This window comes from Sceloporus occidentalis, unplaced genomic scaffold (assembly GCF_023333645.1).
Source record: "Sceloporus occidentalis isolate IW3139 unplaced genomic scaffold, rSceOcc1.0.p SCAF_6, whole genome shotgun sequence".
Classification (NCBI taxonomy): Eukaryota; Metazoa; Chordata; class Lepidosauria; order Squamata; family Phrynosomatidae; genus Sceloporus; species Sceloporus occidentalis.
This window is the reverse complement of record NW_028316986.1, coordinates 84,352,445-84,367,328: the sequence shown is the minus strand read 5'-3', so window position 1 is coordinate 84,367,328 and position 14,884 is coordinate 84,352,445. Positions and strand designations below refer to the sequence as shown.

The following is a 14,884-nucleotide window of genomic DNA, read 5'->3' as shown; positions in this document are numbered from 1 at the left end:
TTACCACAGCAGTTTCCTATGGGGGGAAATAAATAGGTGCCTATGTCCTTTAATAGGACAAGCTACTTTGGGCTGGGTAGAAATTTAAGTTGAGGGATTGGTAGGGAAAGGACAGGCTCAGCCCCCTTTTGTCAGTAGTGTGGCACCAGACCAAACTAGAGCCCCCTTGAAAAACTAATGTGCATAAAAAGTCCCAGCACTACACCTCTATTTGGCTGTCAGATGTGAACTTCGAGGGTTGTATGCCTGTCGAATCATGTACAGTGCAGTCTTCACTGGTATCCTTGCCACTTGGAGCCTTCCTGAAGTTAACAGGTTAACAGGAATAGATTAGAAAGCTGGGCCAATGCTAACAAAATGAATTTCAACACAGAGAAATGTAAGGTATTGCATGTAGGTCGGAAAAATGAAATGCACAGATATAGGATGGGAAACACCTGGCTCAATGAGACCACATGTGAAAGGGATCTGGGAGTGCAAGTAGACCACAAATTGAACATGAGTCAACAATGCAATGCGTCAGCTAACAAGGCCAATGCAATTTTAGGCTGCATCAATAGTAGTATAGTGTCTAGATCAAGAGAAGTAATGGTGCCACTCTATTCTGCTCTGGTCACACCCCACGTGGAATACTGTGTCCAGTTCTGGGCACCACAATTTAAAAAGGACGTTGAGAAACTGGAGCATATCCAAAGGAGGGTGACTAAAATGATGAAGGGTCTGGAAACCATGCTCTATGAGGAACGACTTAGGGAGCTGAGGATGTTTAGCCTGGAGAAGAGAAGGTTAAGAGGTGATATGATAGCCCTGTTTAAATATTTGAAGGGATGTCATGTTGAGGAGAGAGCAGGATTGTTTTCTGCTGCTCCAGAGAACAGGACCTGGAACAATGGATGCAAGCTCCAGGAAAAGAGATTCCAGCTCAACATTAGGAGGAACTTCCTGACAATAAGGGCTGTTCGACAGTGGAACAAACTCCCTTGGAGTGTGGTGGAGTCTCCCTCCTTGGAGGTCTCTAAACAGAGGCTGGATGGCCATCTGTCGAGTATGCTTTGATGGAGATTTCCTGCATGGCAGGCAGTTGGACTGGATGGCCTTTATGGTCTCTTCCAACTCTATGATTCTATGAACACTTCACAAATAAAAGTTTGGCCTCTTTACAGAGTATTGGCTTAAAGAAGGAGATAACTGTTCTAGCCTGCATGTCATGAAAAGCTTGCACAAGTCCTAGCAAAACCTTAGATCCAGAGAAGCTGAAGAAAAAGGTGATCTCTGCTTGCCAACAATCCCCTCCCAAACAGGCATCAGTTGGGAAGTCCAGATGCCCCAAGTCTTGGCTTAGGAGACACGACTCTGTATTCCATTTCAGGTAAATAGTGCAATCAGTGGGAACAAATGAAAATACCAGCTGCACACATCAGTGAAATAATGAAGAAAATCCCATTCCAGGTTTCTTTTTACTAAATGAAATGATGCCAGTGAGCACTTGTGAAAGATCCAAAACAACAGGGAGTAATCCTTATGTTTGGCCCATTTCTAAAAAAATAAGTTTTTGGTTGGGCTGGTAAAAGTATATATTTGTTTTGGTGGTTGTGCACCATGAGGCATCCAAACAAGTGCAGCTTCTAGCATACTGGCAGCCAACACCACACCACCCCCTCCAATTGTGGCAAACACTGCATGAAACAGCAACAAAAACAGTTGGTTGTCTCTTTTTCATGACAGTGAGGAGTACAAATGCTGGTTCTACACCCACACGCATGGTCTCTTCCAAACAGCCTCTCTTCTTTCACACTTTCACCGCCTTCATAGAGCATCAGTGTTTCCCATTGTTGCAAAAGTTGTCAGATTCTAAGCAAAACTACAAGTTTGCACTGTGAAGAAGATAATGGAGGGTTGGTTTTAAATGTGAATTAATTAGTTTAGTGTAGTTATTTATTTTGGGGCTCGATAGAAGAGCAGCTCCGCGCCACCTGACTTTGCCCCAAGTTGGGGCTGCAGCGACCACACGCTGCAGCACTGACGCACTGCCAAAAAGAATCTGCCTAGAGCGGTTTCTTTTTTGCGGCACCGCAAACAGTAAGGGCCACCACCATGACGACACTTCCTGCCAGTGACATCTGGTCGCTGTACGGTGGGGCGTCATCATGGAGGCCCCCATATGGATGGAAGGCCACCATGATGGCAGCATCCATACAAACTAGGGTTCGAGAGCTTGTGGTTGCTGTGTGCTCCCATACCCTAGAATCGGCACCGGCACGCCACTTCCCGCCCATATGTACCGAGCCTTTGTTGACAATTTGTCACGGTCATATTTGGAATAAAGATTTAGAATTTAGTGGATCAGAGTGGATCATGTTGATGTATTTATTTATTTATTTATTTATTTATTTATTTATTTATTTCGGTGAAGTAACTAAGTTTGGATGTAATAATCCTGTATTACCTTTCCTGGAAGTGAGCCCCACTGACCATAACATGAGCCTTTCCTGAGTATACATGTCTCGAACTGGGCTGGTTATATCAGATACCAGATATGACTTGGAATCCTTTTGGTGTTTTAAAATCCGCAGTCCTTTTGTTTGTTGTGTAACTATCAGAAATATATTTTGGTGGGAATGTGAAAGACAGCATTCTTGGGAACTCCTATAAAATGCTACCAACTCCCAGCCAAGACAAACTATGCTAGCATTGTCTTTAGCTTGGTACAGACCGCCAGAATGCGATGTCCTGGCGGTGATAGTAGGGCTTGGGATCACAAACCAACTGCATGGTCCTGTGCCCTACTATGTGCGGGCAGCACCATTACAGTACCACACTGCCCACATGGGGGACATGTAGGGCGTCGCAGCACCTGTACGTAATGCAAAAGAAGAGATGTCATAAGGGCTGCAATGCAGCCCTTACAATGTCCCAAAAAGGAGCCACTCCAGGCAGCTCCTTTTTTGGTTCACAGTATTGCTGGGCGGTTTGATTGCTACAGCAACACTGTGGACCAAAAATGGGCACCTACAGACCGCCCTGAAAGGAGTGGTCTGTACTGCACCTTTGTTGTCCTTCCACTGGGAAGAAAATATGTTTTTATTCAGACAGGTTTTTGGCTTTTAAGCTGTCTGTTTTGCTGTAAAAGATTTTATCCTGTGGGTGCTCTGTTAGTCTCTCTCTGGATGTGTTTCAACTGATCTGCGTTTATGTGGCAGGGTATAATTCTGGGGTTTATTTTGCATTGTATTGTTAGCCACTTGAGTGTTATTGATAATGAAGAAGCAGGACACATGTTAAAGAATAAATAGTTACAGCAGCTGGTTTGTGGTTTACACTCAGTAACGGGAATCCTTTTTTAAAAAAATGGTTAAAGGAGTAGGAGGAAAGTTAAATCTTAAAGTATTGAAAGAGTACCCTTGAGAGATGAAGGAGAAAAGATATCATGTAGAAGTTAGTTTTAAAAGAGAATTGAAGTTAAAGGAAAAGATTGTATTTAAATAACCTATTACAATAGACCAAGAACCACTATGGTGTAGAGCACTGAATTATGGCTCTGGAGACCAGGGTTTGAATCCTTGCTTGCCATGGAAACCCATTTGGTCACCTGGGGCAAGTCACACTCTCTCAGCTTTAAAGGAAGAAGATGGCAAACCCCTTCAAATAAATCTTGCCAAGAAAACCACATGATAGGTTCACCTTAAGTTTGCCATAAGTCAGAAATGACTTGAAGGCACACAAGGGCAATGGCTATAGGACATATGTCTGTAAGGGAAAGCTATGGTTTCAGCAGGAGGGGAAATCATACGTGTTTGAACTGATCAATTTCTTGCCTGCAGTTTTTATTATTGGCATACACACACAGAGAGACAGAGAGGGAGGGAGAAAGAGAGAGAGCAGGGGTGATAAAATCATCACCATAGCCATCTCAATGGTTGATGGAACAGTACAGCCTTCTTGACATTCTGCATATATTGACTTCATTCATTCTAAGATTGCAAAGCATCCCATACAATGTCATTCATGTACACTTTATATTCTGGGTGTCTTAAACAGTCCTTGGGAGTTCCTCCAGGTCAGATATAAATTCTTTATGGAAGTCTCATTGATTTCTGTAGCACTTGCTTCTGTGAAAAAGAAGCAGATTAAGCTCTTTCTGTGGCTGAAAGAACTGCTGGTATCATTCCAGATGGAGGCTGCCACTTCATAGATGCCAACATAATCTGTTTCTCTGGTGACATAACCATGCATATTAAAAATTAAATGCAGACTGACTTGCATTTGCACTTAAATTAAACTTCAGCTACTGCTCTTTAGGCAGAATTATTTAGAGAAAGCTACTAAACTGTGATCCAAAGAGTTCACAAGCTAACCTTTACAAAGCCAGAAATGCCTTTTCCAAAAACATCAAGCGAGCTTTTATCAGAAAAGGTACACACACAAATACATACATTTAACCAGAGTTGTAGCCATGGGGGCTGGAGGAATTAGAGCATTACCTCCAAATAAGAAATTGCCCCTCCAAATTTTTCTCCAGGACCCAAATTTCAAATATTGCAATAAATTAAAACTTCAGGTGAGCATTTAGAAATAAAGTTTAGGAATCCAAAGATAAGAGATAGACAAAATTATCAAGGGAACACAAACAGAATACTTATCTAGCTGGAGCAATGTCTTCATTTTACTAGCTTGTTTGTCAGAATATCATGGTGAACTTTGTTGAATGCCTTACTGAAATCAAGATATGCTACATCCAAAGCATTCCATTCATCTTCTGGTAATTTTATCAAAAAAGGAGATAAGATTAGTCTGACGTGACTTGTTTTTGAGAAATCCATGTTGACTTTTTGCAATTATGGTATTCCTTTCTAAATGCTTACAGACTCTGTTTAATGAGCTGCTCTAGAATTATTCCTGGTATTGATGTCAGGCTAACTGGGCGGTAATTATTTGGATCCTCTTTTTTTCCCTTTTTGAAGATTTGCTCTCCTCCAGTCCACTGGGACTTCTCCTGTTCTCTAGGAATTCTCAATGATTATTACCAGTGGCTCCAAGATTACTTTTGTCAGTTCTTTTAATACCCTTGGATGTAGTTCATCTGGCCCTAGAGAGTTTACCTAAGTAGGGTTGGGATTCTTTTACATTTTTAGCACATCCAGTTATCTTCAGAATATTAGAGGAAGGAAAATCAATTTGTCTCTTTGTTTTAAATGTGGGATTCTTGTGTGCATGAGAAGCAAGTAGATTTTTCCCCAGCGGGCTATATTTTATTACCTTTCTTCATGTTCTAAATAAATAATTTTTAAAAATGCAAAATACTCATGATATGAACAAATATATCCCCCAGTCCTGCTACATCAGAGTGCATTTTCTAAGTCTTTCTATATTGGTTTGCCACAATTCAGCCAGCATTCCATCATCTTTGGGCACCTTCCCTGCTGGAGGGTCCCCCCATGTGGTTTTTCTGTGTTCAAACTTTTGAATTCTCTGAAGATGTCTGCCACTTTCATTGTGTGGGGATGGTGCTGTTTCAACTATTGGCACTTGAAGAAGGATAGATAAACTGCCACTGTAAGGAAAGTGCAGCTACTGAAGGACCATACAGTGACTTTTCATCTACAAATAATTTCAACTACATTTTTTTAAGAACAGGCAAAGAGTCTCATGCCCACCAGTAAGAAGGGGAAGGCAATATCACTAGGTTTTTTGTTCTCTAAATGTCCCAGGGAGAGGGCTTTTTCCAAATCCAGGAGCAGCTTCATATCCTGTTGTTGTTTTTTAAAGGACCCCCTCCTTGACCTAAAACAGCTGGTGGGAGAAATCTGCTGAAATTTCACCCATAATCTCTTGAGTATGTCTAGGGCCTTTTCTAGTAAAAAATACAATGGTGGGGAGACAGCACAGGGAAGTCATGGTCCTTGGCACTAATATGTGTATTGTCTCCAACCTTGAGAAGCTGTTTTATATATGATCATGGAGAAATACTACATGGAGGAGAAAGAAACAAATCTGAATATATATTTACCATTTCCGTGAGTGTTTTCTCTTCCTCTAGCAGTGTACAATGCTTAGCATGCTGAAGGGGCACAAAGTAAATGAATGTCAAGTGATATGAGTATGGGATAATGGATAGGAAACTCTTTTTTTTTGTGATTTTTCCTTATATGTCATATTAGAATCTTCATTTGATTCACTAAAAGGTACCATCTTAAATAAAAGTGGGGTGCTCTTCAACATAAGGTCTTGGCATCTCCTAATCATTTTTCCTTTGCTTTTCAGTGATGGATGGGCAGACAGAGATGAAGTTATTGAAGGTTATGAAGCTGAAGCAAATGGGGGCATCACAATCAAGCTTCAGTCTCCAGACGTCTTGTCATTTGATGACTACTTTTTGAAAATACGGTTGGAAACCAACACAAGAAACCCCTGGTTCCCGGAATTTTGGCAGCATAGATTCCAGTGTCGTCTTCCAGGACATCCCCTTGAGAACCCCAACTTTCAAAAGAACTGCACTGGTAACAAATTAAATATTTTGTTTCCTTGGTTGTAACAAGTCTGGGCAGGGTTTTCTCACTTTCACTGTCATTCACCAATTCTTCTAACCTGCTCCTGCATTGAGCATTGTAATAAAACATTTTTCTGCAGCTTTTCTAAACTGTTCTGATCTAAAAATATGTTTGTGAACAAACATGGAGCAAGTTTGCTCTGGGTCCTTGATGACTTAGGGGCTGAACAGAAAGGGTGCAATAGCCACCAGTGCCACAGCTTTTCGGCGATCCTTTGGCATTGCATCATCTGGACCCAGCACCAGAGGAGCGCCATAACACCACACTCCATGTGGTGGGGAATGCAGTATCACACTGGCATGGGACAGAGTCAGGGCATATATTGATGATGATCTGTACAGCCCCTTAGTGAACTCTGACCCTCACATCCCAGGGGCTAACAATGAAAGATGTAGTCCCACAATAATTGCTGTGTTTAGATACCCTCTGTCTCTGCTTAACAAATTCTTTAATTGTTTTTTCCCCTCCTGCTGTGGTGAAGCAGAGGTTTTTGCTTGATTTTGAAATGAGTGTGTAGGTGGTAAAACAGCCAAATAAAGAAGAAACTTGGCTTGATTGCTAACAATGCTTCAGCTTCTTTTCAGACTTGCCTTTGAGCATCTTTCATGTTGCTTGTGTATACATCATTCATGCTATTTGAATGCAGGAGCCATTTAAAAATCAAGTGAACAGTGTTGACATCATAGACTGTTACTTGCACACTATAGGCATGCACACTACTGTAGGTGTCGTATGGGAAAATGCAATAAGCATTCTTTGGGAAAGTATTATGTTGCTCTTAAGCACTGTCAACTTGCTTAGAAAGTAGAAAAGATAGAAAAGTGTGGGGAGGGGGAGGAAACCAGAATATATATGCTATCCATTTGGAAGGGGAAGAGTGACTTTTTGTGGAAGCTACTCTAGCTTGGAAAAGTCATTAGGTCAGGATATAGGATTGCCAGTTCTAAAGAGTCTGGCTTTTTTTTTTTTTTCCATTTCTCAAGGTGAAGGGAAGGAATCTCAGGTCAAGACCACTGCCTCAAAAGGTGTCTGTATATGTATTTTTCTCATTTGTTAGATGTAGTGTTTCTTATTTAACTAGAATATACTGAACAATGGTGTTTAATGATTAATGATTGATGACATCAGCAAGATTGCTTCTTGTAACATCCCCATTGTAATATCACCTTGACCTATGTCCTGTGACATCACCAAAACTCATTCTTAGGTCTCTACCCCAAGGCCTCAGATACTTCTGACTTGTTAGGCCACCAGGTTGCTGAAGTTGTCTGTGATGTTTGAAGTTGTCTGCCATGCTCCATGGAAGCTGAACCCTCTAAGTACTCCTAATGTTTGTATTCTCTGGGGCTTGCTTGGATGGAGCCTTGGATGCCTCCCCTGGATCTCGGGTTAGACTGAGTACAAAATAAAAAGTCAGAGGTGAAGAAAAGGAGATGAGTGAGCAGCATTAACCTAGAAGAGGGAAATATAAACTGCTGACCTGGAACTGAATTAAGCAACTTTTCTTCTAGCAGTTTTTTAAAATCTTGGGTTTAGAAAGGGCTTTGCTCCACACACACAAATCAAAAGAGAAATATGCAGTTAATGGGGACAGATTTCAGTTTTCCCACCATACATGTTTCATGTGCCAATTGCAAAAGGGATTTGTGCATGTATCTGGGCTTTAGTTTCTCTACTTCGAATGAATGCTAGCGCTTATTAGGTTTTACTAGTAATAGTGCTATGAGATGGTGTTTCACATTCACTTCAGATGTTTATTCAATTTAACCACAAAAGCAATTCAAATAAGGATGTTGGTTGACTTGGTTGTGCTAGGAATCTGTATTATTATTTATTATTATTAACCTTAATTTATGAAGCGCTGTAAATTTACACAGCGCTATACATACAATCTTTTTAATTAGACGGTTAGAAAGTAAAGCATCTGTCTGTTCCAGAAATCTCATGTCACTTTGCATAACATAGGCAAACTATTTCTGTTGTATGTGATAAATGAGGATGACCAATTAGTATCCAGGCTGCCAACTAGTTTCCTGGATAATATTGAGCAATACACATTAACTCAGTCTAAGAGGATAGCAAGACCCTCTGAATAAATCTTCCCAGTGTCACCATAAATCAAAATCAGCATGAAAGTACATATCTGCAACAATCATTACTAATAGCTATTGATGAGTAAGACCAACAACAAAAAGTTATGATGGGGAGTGCTTTGTGTTCCAGGATTCAGCCCTTCTATTCTTTCCCCTTCCCCATGCCATGGCTTTCTTATACACATCTTCACCAAAGTCTCCCGCTGCCTTTGTCTAGTATTTGGGTCTTACCATTTTGGCTGCATAAGCAATGGCATTCCTCTCCTGAAGACTGGAAACAGAGAGAATGGTAGATTTCCTGTGGATAAATTTGTTCTGATCCATTAAAAAAAACTATGTATATTAGTTTATAAACTTAGAAGGTGGGCTGACAGGAGAAGACAGTGACTGTTCATAACTTGGGGGAAAAGCAAAAAAAAAAAAAGCAATATTGAATGTATATAGCTAATCTAAACACAACATCATGTTGTGTTTCTATATATTTTGTCCTCTATGAAAGCACCTGCCTCCTTCATGGGAGGGATGCAGCTTGATTTGCTCAGGGTTCCATTTATTCATCTTTGTAGCAGTATACAGTGTTTGTAGAACTCTTCTCCAGCACCACATTTCAAATGAGGTGATTTTCTTCCAGTATTCTTCACTGTCTAGCTATCACGATCATACATAGAAATTGGAAATACAGTGGCATGGACCATCCTAACTTCATTATCTAATGATATATTTTTACACTTTAGAATTGTGTAATTCCTTCACAGCTGCTCTTTCAAGTCCTCTCCTTCTGATTTCTGACTGAGGCAAGGTATGGAAAATCTTGAACTATTTCAATGTCTTCACTGTGTTACCACATATGGATTTTAATAAATTTTGGAGCGTGTGGAGTTCCTTCATGACCCAAACTGACCTGCCAGGCTAGCAGCCATAATCCTGAAAGCAGTGGGTCAGCTAGGCAGATGAGTCATACTCACAAGACCCCTGGAAAGCAACACTTTGGAAATTCCCCACAGAAAGGGTTGGGAGTTGCAAAAGGGAAAACCATCACCTCCAAAACCAGTACAATACAGGCTGTTTGTTTTCAGCCTCACACTTGATGGCCCAGTGATTAAGTCACTGGCCATCTATTCATCTGTTTGCCTTCCTTGCTTGTGTTCAGATCTAAGTGCATTGGTTCAGTCTATTCTTCATCTTGGTTTAACAAAAGCCCAGGTCTTCATTCCCTTTGTCTTTGCTGAATGCGGGATACAGACCGCCCCTTTGGGGCGGCCTGCACCCGTCCCTTTCCCTGCTGGATCAGGGCATGAGCTGCCACAGCAGCAGCCCCAGAGGCCCTGATCCGCCGTTTTTCCAGGCCTTGGGGAAGCGGCAAAACGGCATGCGCCATGATTCCGGCTTGGGGGTGGAGTTGGGACATGGGGCGTGGGATCGCCAGGCCCCCTCACCACTCCATGCTTGCTCTTATTGCCGGTCTGTTTTGTACCCTAGTTTTCTTTTGATTTCCTGACTCCAGTTTCTGTTCTGATCAATTTTTGGACAAAGGTATGGGAACTCTTTCGCTATTTTCATTTTCTTGTTGTTGGGGATGAATTTTTGTACATTTTCTGAGGTCATTTTTTTTTGGGGGGGGGGGGGTTAGATGTTCAGCATTAATCCAACCTTGATATGTTCCTCCTTAACCCTCTTCAGTAACTGATCCATGTCTTTGTTAGTTTCTGCTAGTAGTATTGTGTCATCTGTATATCCTACCTAAATTGTTAATGTTCCTTCCACGTATTTTCACTCTTCCTGCCTCTGGTTCCAAGCCTACTCTGTATATATTTTCTACATGTAGATTGAATAAACAGAGTTATAGTATACAGCCTTGCCTGATCCCTTTGCCAAATGGGAATCGTTCTGTTTCTCCATATTCTATTCTGATGGCTGCCCCTTGTCCTGAGTATATTGCTATAGTTTTATAATACAGAACTGGTGGCTCCAGTCTCCTTTAAGATTTGGCCCATATGTTGTGTCGGCCTGCTCCAATGCAATCTTAATATTAAAACTGTTTACAACATGTGGCTGATGTAGCCTATTCATTAAATGAGGTTGTATTTTTGGACATAAGAAACATTGCTTTAGTGTACTATTTGTACTTTGTATGTTATTTCTACTTTGGCTACTGGGTGTTTTATTGACACATTTGAAAAGCCCAGTATTGCCCTTTAAACCTCTTAAGTAGGTAGAGAGCCATGGACAGGAGATTGCTTTATCCACCTTGCAGCTTTGAGCAGCTGTTTGAAAATGAGTATTAGCCTGTTTGTTTGCACAGTGGCAGCCATTTAGCACCACTGGAAAGTTTCAATTTGCTGACGAAACAGAGGACAAATTGCAGCTTGGGAAAGACTATATCATAAGGTCTACATATATTGTATCTGAGATCAACAATCTGGAGGCTTGAGCAAACTCATCATCTTGAATAATGTAAACAGTCACCTCAAAGAAAAGAAAGGAAGCCTTAGGAGCTGGAAATAATGAGCAATTAGGCACAGTGGCCAAAATCATCTAACCTTTACAAGGTTAAGTCAGAGAAAGTGAAGAACAGAAGTAACCCCAAGGCTGCGCCTCAAACTCACATGATTACTCATCCTCTTGATTGTTCATTCGCTTGTCTTATAGCTCAGAAGAGAAGCTAGTCTGGTAGTTTAAGCATGGTGTTGGTTACAAGCTGCCAATCCAGATGGATCTAATTTTTATGTCATAGAGTTTATGCGAAGGTTTCCCCTTTAGTATTCAGCAGTGCTTGGTAATAATATGACCAGTATATCTTTAATGCAAGGAGATTCTTACTCAGAAATTACACAATGTTGCAGGCAGGCAAGAAGCAATACATACAGGGAACTGAAAGCTTCTTGATCTAAAGACTCCATACTCAGGATACCATGAGCAAGGCAGTATGAAAAACGAGCACTAATTTTTGATTCCCGCTATACAGTAGCAATAGCAATAACAAGTACATTTCTATATTGCTTCATAGTGAACTCAGCACTCTCTAAGCGGTTTGCAATCTGTAAGCCAAATGTCCCCAACAATGAGTACTCATTTTACTGATTTACATAACGATGGAAGGCTGAGTGGACCTTGGAGCCCAGCTTGGGATCGAACTTACAACCTTGCGGCTGCAGTACTGCATTTTAACCACTGCACCACCAGGGATCCTTTACAGTAGTATTTCATATTTGAATGTGTCTGGTTGTTGACAGCTAATGGTATTTACTATCCTAAGAATTTGGCAGGTGTGTTTAACAGCTGATGACACCAGATATTTCATATTTGGTGTCATCTTGACAGAAAATCAGATCAAGAGATACAAAAAAGTCTAATGAACTAAAATTTTGAAGGGGAACTGTCACATTCGAAATTGGAAAGTCTGCTGAGTTTGAATTTCAAATATTAGAAAATATCTGCTTCGGCTTTAAAGTCCCTGGGATAACTGTATAATAATTAAAGTGGGAAATGTCAAGAGAACATAAGTACAGACAAAATATGCATTACAAACACAGTATTTTGTGTATTGTGATGCTAATGTCAGTGTCTGGCTCAGCTCTTCAGAACCTGTAAAAGAAAAAGCACCTTGTGAGCTAAAGACTGTTGTCAGGTTTTCAGTTTGTGTCATCTAAGTCTAGTCTAGGACAAAGGGATTCTTTGTCCTTCCAGATGGTTTGGTCTAGACCTCCCATTATCCTCAATCAGCATTGACAATGATAAAAGATTATGAGAGCTGGAGAACAAAACATCTCTAGAGCCAAAGGCCCAAATAAACCCACACATTTGTATCAGTTGTAGCTGGTCCATCTTTTTTTTAAAGGGCTCTCACCTAGATAAAGACCCAGAGACATGGAGAAGAAAAAAATCACACCCAACCTTTCCTCAGGAAATTTATCAACTACTCTATAGATTATTTAAAAAAAACATAAAGTCACACTTAGTCCAAAATTAAGTCTCATAGAATCATAGAATCATAGAATCATAGAATCATAGAGTAGGAAATGACCGCAAGGGCCATCCAGTCCAACCCCCTGCCATGCAGGAAATCCAGATCAAAGCATCCCCGACAGATGGCAATCCAGCCTCCGTTTGAAGACCTCCAAGGAGGGAGACTCCACTACACTCCGAGGAAGTGTGTTCCACTGTCGAATAGCCCTTACTGTCAGGAAATTCCTCCTAATGTTGAGGTGAAATCTCTTTTCCTGCAGCTTGCATCCATTGCTCCGGGTCTTAGTCTCTGGAGCAGCAGAAAACAAGCTTGCTCCCTCCTCAATATGACATCCCTTCAAATATTTAAATAGGGCTAACATATCACCTCTTAACCTTCTTTTCTCCAGACTAAACATACCCAGCTCCCTAAGGCGTTCCTCATAGGGCATGGTTTCTAGACCTTTCACCATTTTAGTCACCCTCCTTTGGACACGCTCCAGTTTCTCCACATCCTTTTTGAATTGTGGTGCCCAGAACTGGACACAATATTCCAGGTGGGGCCTGACCAGAGCAGAATATAGTGGCACTAATACTTCCCTTGATCTAGACACTATACTTCTATTGATGCAGCCTAAAATCGCATTGGCCTTGTTAGCTGCCGCATCGCACTGTTGACTCATGTTCAACTTGTGGTCTACTTGGACTCCTAGATCCCTTTCACATGTTGTCTCCTTAAGGCAGGCGTCCCCCATCCTATATCTGTGCATTTCATTTTTTCGCCCTAAGTGCAGTACCTTACATTTCTCCCTGTTGAAGTTCATTCTGTTAGCTGTGGCCCAGCTTTCTAGTCTATTCAGGTCATTTTGAATTTTGATCCTGTCCTCTGGAGTATTAGCTATTCCTCCTAATTTGGTGTCATCTGCAAATTTGATAACTATTCCCCCAATTTTTTCCTTCAAGTCATTGATAAAGATGTTGAACAGTACTGGGCCCAGGACAGAGCCCTGTGGGACTCCACTGGTCACTTCTCTCCAGGATGAAAAGGTGCCATTGTTGAGCACCCTTTGGGTTCGTCCGGTCAACCAGTTACAAATCCACTTAACAGTTGCCTTGTCTAGCCCACATTTTACAAGCTTGTTTGCAAGAATGTCTCTTTTCTGCTTTTTTTAAAAAAAAAAGTATTGTGGGTTACCAAATTGAAATTTGTAGACAGCTCCTTTACCTTTAATGATTTAGAGAGATCTTGTGGCACTTTTGAGCCTAAATGAATGAAAGAAGTTGGCAGTATGAGCTTTCATAGACTCTGCTTAGAAAGCTCTACTTCCTCAGATGCATTTGGTTATCATCATTTGGACCAGATGGCAAATGCATGTGAGGAAGCAGGCTTAAGTCTACAAAAGCTCATGCTGCTGCCAACTTCTTTCTTTCAGTTAGAGCGAAACAGTTGGCCCTTTTGCGTTGCCATACAGGCAGCTTCAGAGCATGGTATTTATATGCCACATGCCCTGAAGCTGGCTTCAAGCAGCCCAGCTGCCCAAATGTGTGGGTGCTCCGGTGTTGCAGTGTTTACATGGCACATGTCACCAGAGCATCTTAAAGCAGGAAAAGTTGGCTCTTTGTCGCTCCTTTTTCAGCCAGCTTCAAGGCAGACTGGGACCACAGCGTGCGGTTGGCACAGTCTCAATCCATCTTTGGAAGGGGTGGCTTGAAGCTGCCCCATTGGGGCAGTCTGTTTCACCCCATAGTCTCAAAGGTGCTACAAGATCTCTCTAAATACTGATTCTGCAGACTAACATGGCTATATCTTTGAATTCTACTTTAATGATTATGTAGAAGTCAAGAATTCAGAAAGTGCTGCTTGTAACACAACCAGGTAACACTACCTGCTGGAATTCCCTCTTTTATACAACCATTAAAGCAGGGGTAGGCAACCTTTTTGAGCCAGGGGCCGGCTTGCTGTCCCTCAGACAACTGGGGGGCTGAAGCCAAAAAATAAATAATTAAATAATTAAATAATACAGGACAACATTTTCAAATGTAGGATACATTTTTTTTTAAAATGGAGGACATGCGAAAAAATTTGATGATTTTTTAAAAATGTTAATATAAATGCATGTTTCTTAGGCATGATCAAAATGGAGGACATTTGGGCCTCAGAAGCTGGGTGATATCAATATCACCAACATCATCAGCAGCAGCTGCTGCAGCATCACCACTATCATTGTTAAAGCAGACCTTTTAGCATTAAAAGCACCGAAAATACAGAGAAATGCACTTTGGAAAGTCACACTGTCT

General features: G+C 41.2%; 1 protein-coding gene across 2 annotated transcripts in view; it reads left to right on the top strand.

Annotated features, from left to right (window-relative positions):
• Nucleotides 1–14,884, top strand: part of GRM1 (glutamate metabotropic receptor 1) — a 266,340-nt gene that overhangs the window by 155,985 nt on the left and 95,471 nt on the right. For both annotated transcript variants that reach the window (XM_089530235.1, XM_089530236.1), the window contains exon 4: nucleotides 6,262–6,497. In XM_089530235.1, coding sequence (XP_089386361.1) covers nucleotides 6,262–6,497 — 236 coding nt within the window. The remainder of the gene's footprint in view (nucleotides 1–6,261; nucleotides 6,498–14,884) is intronic.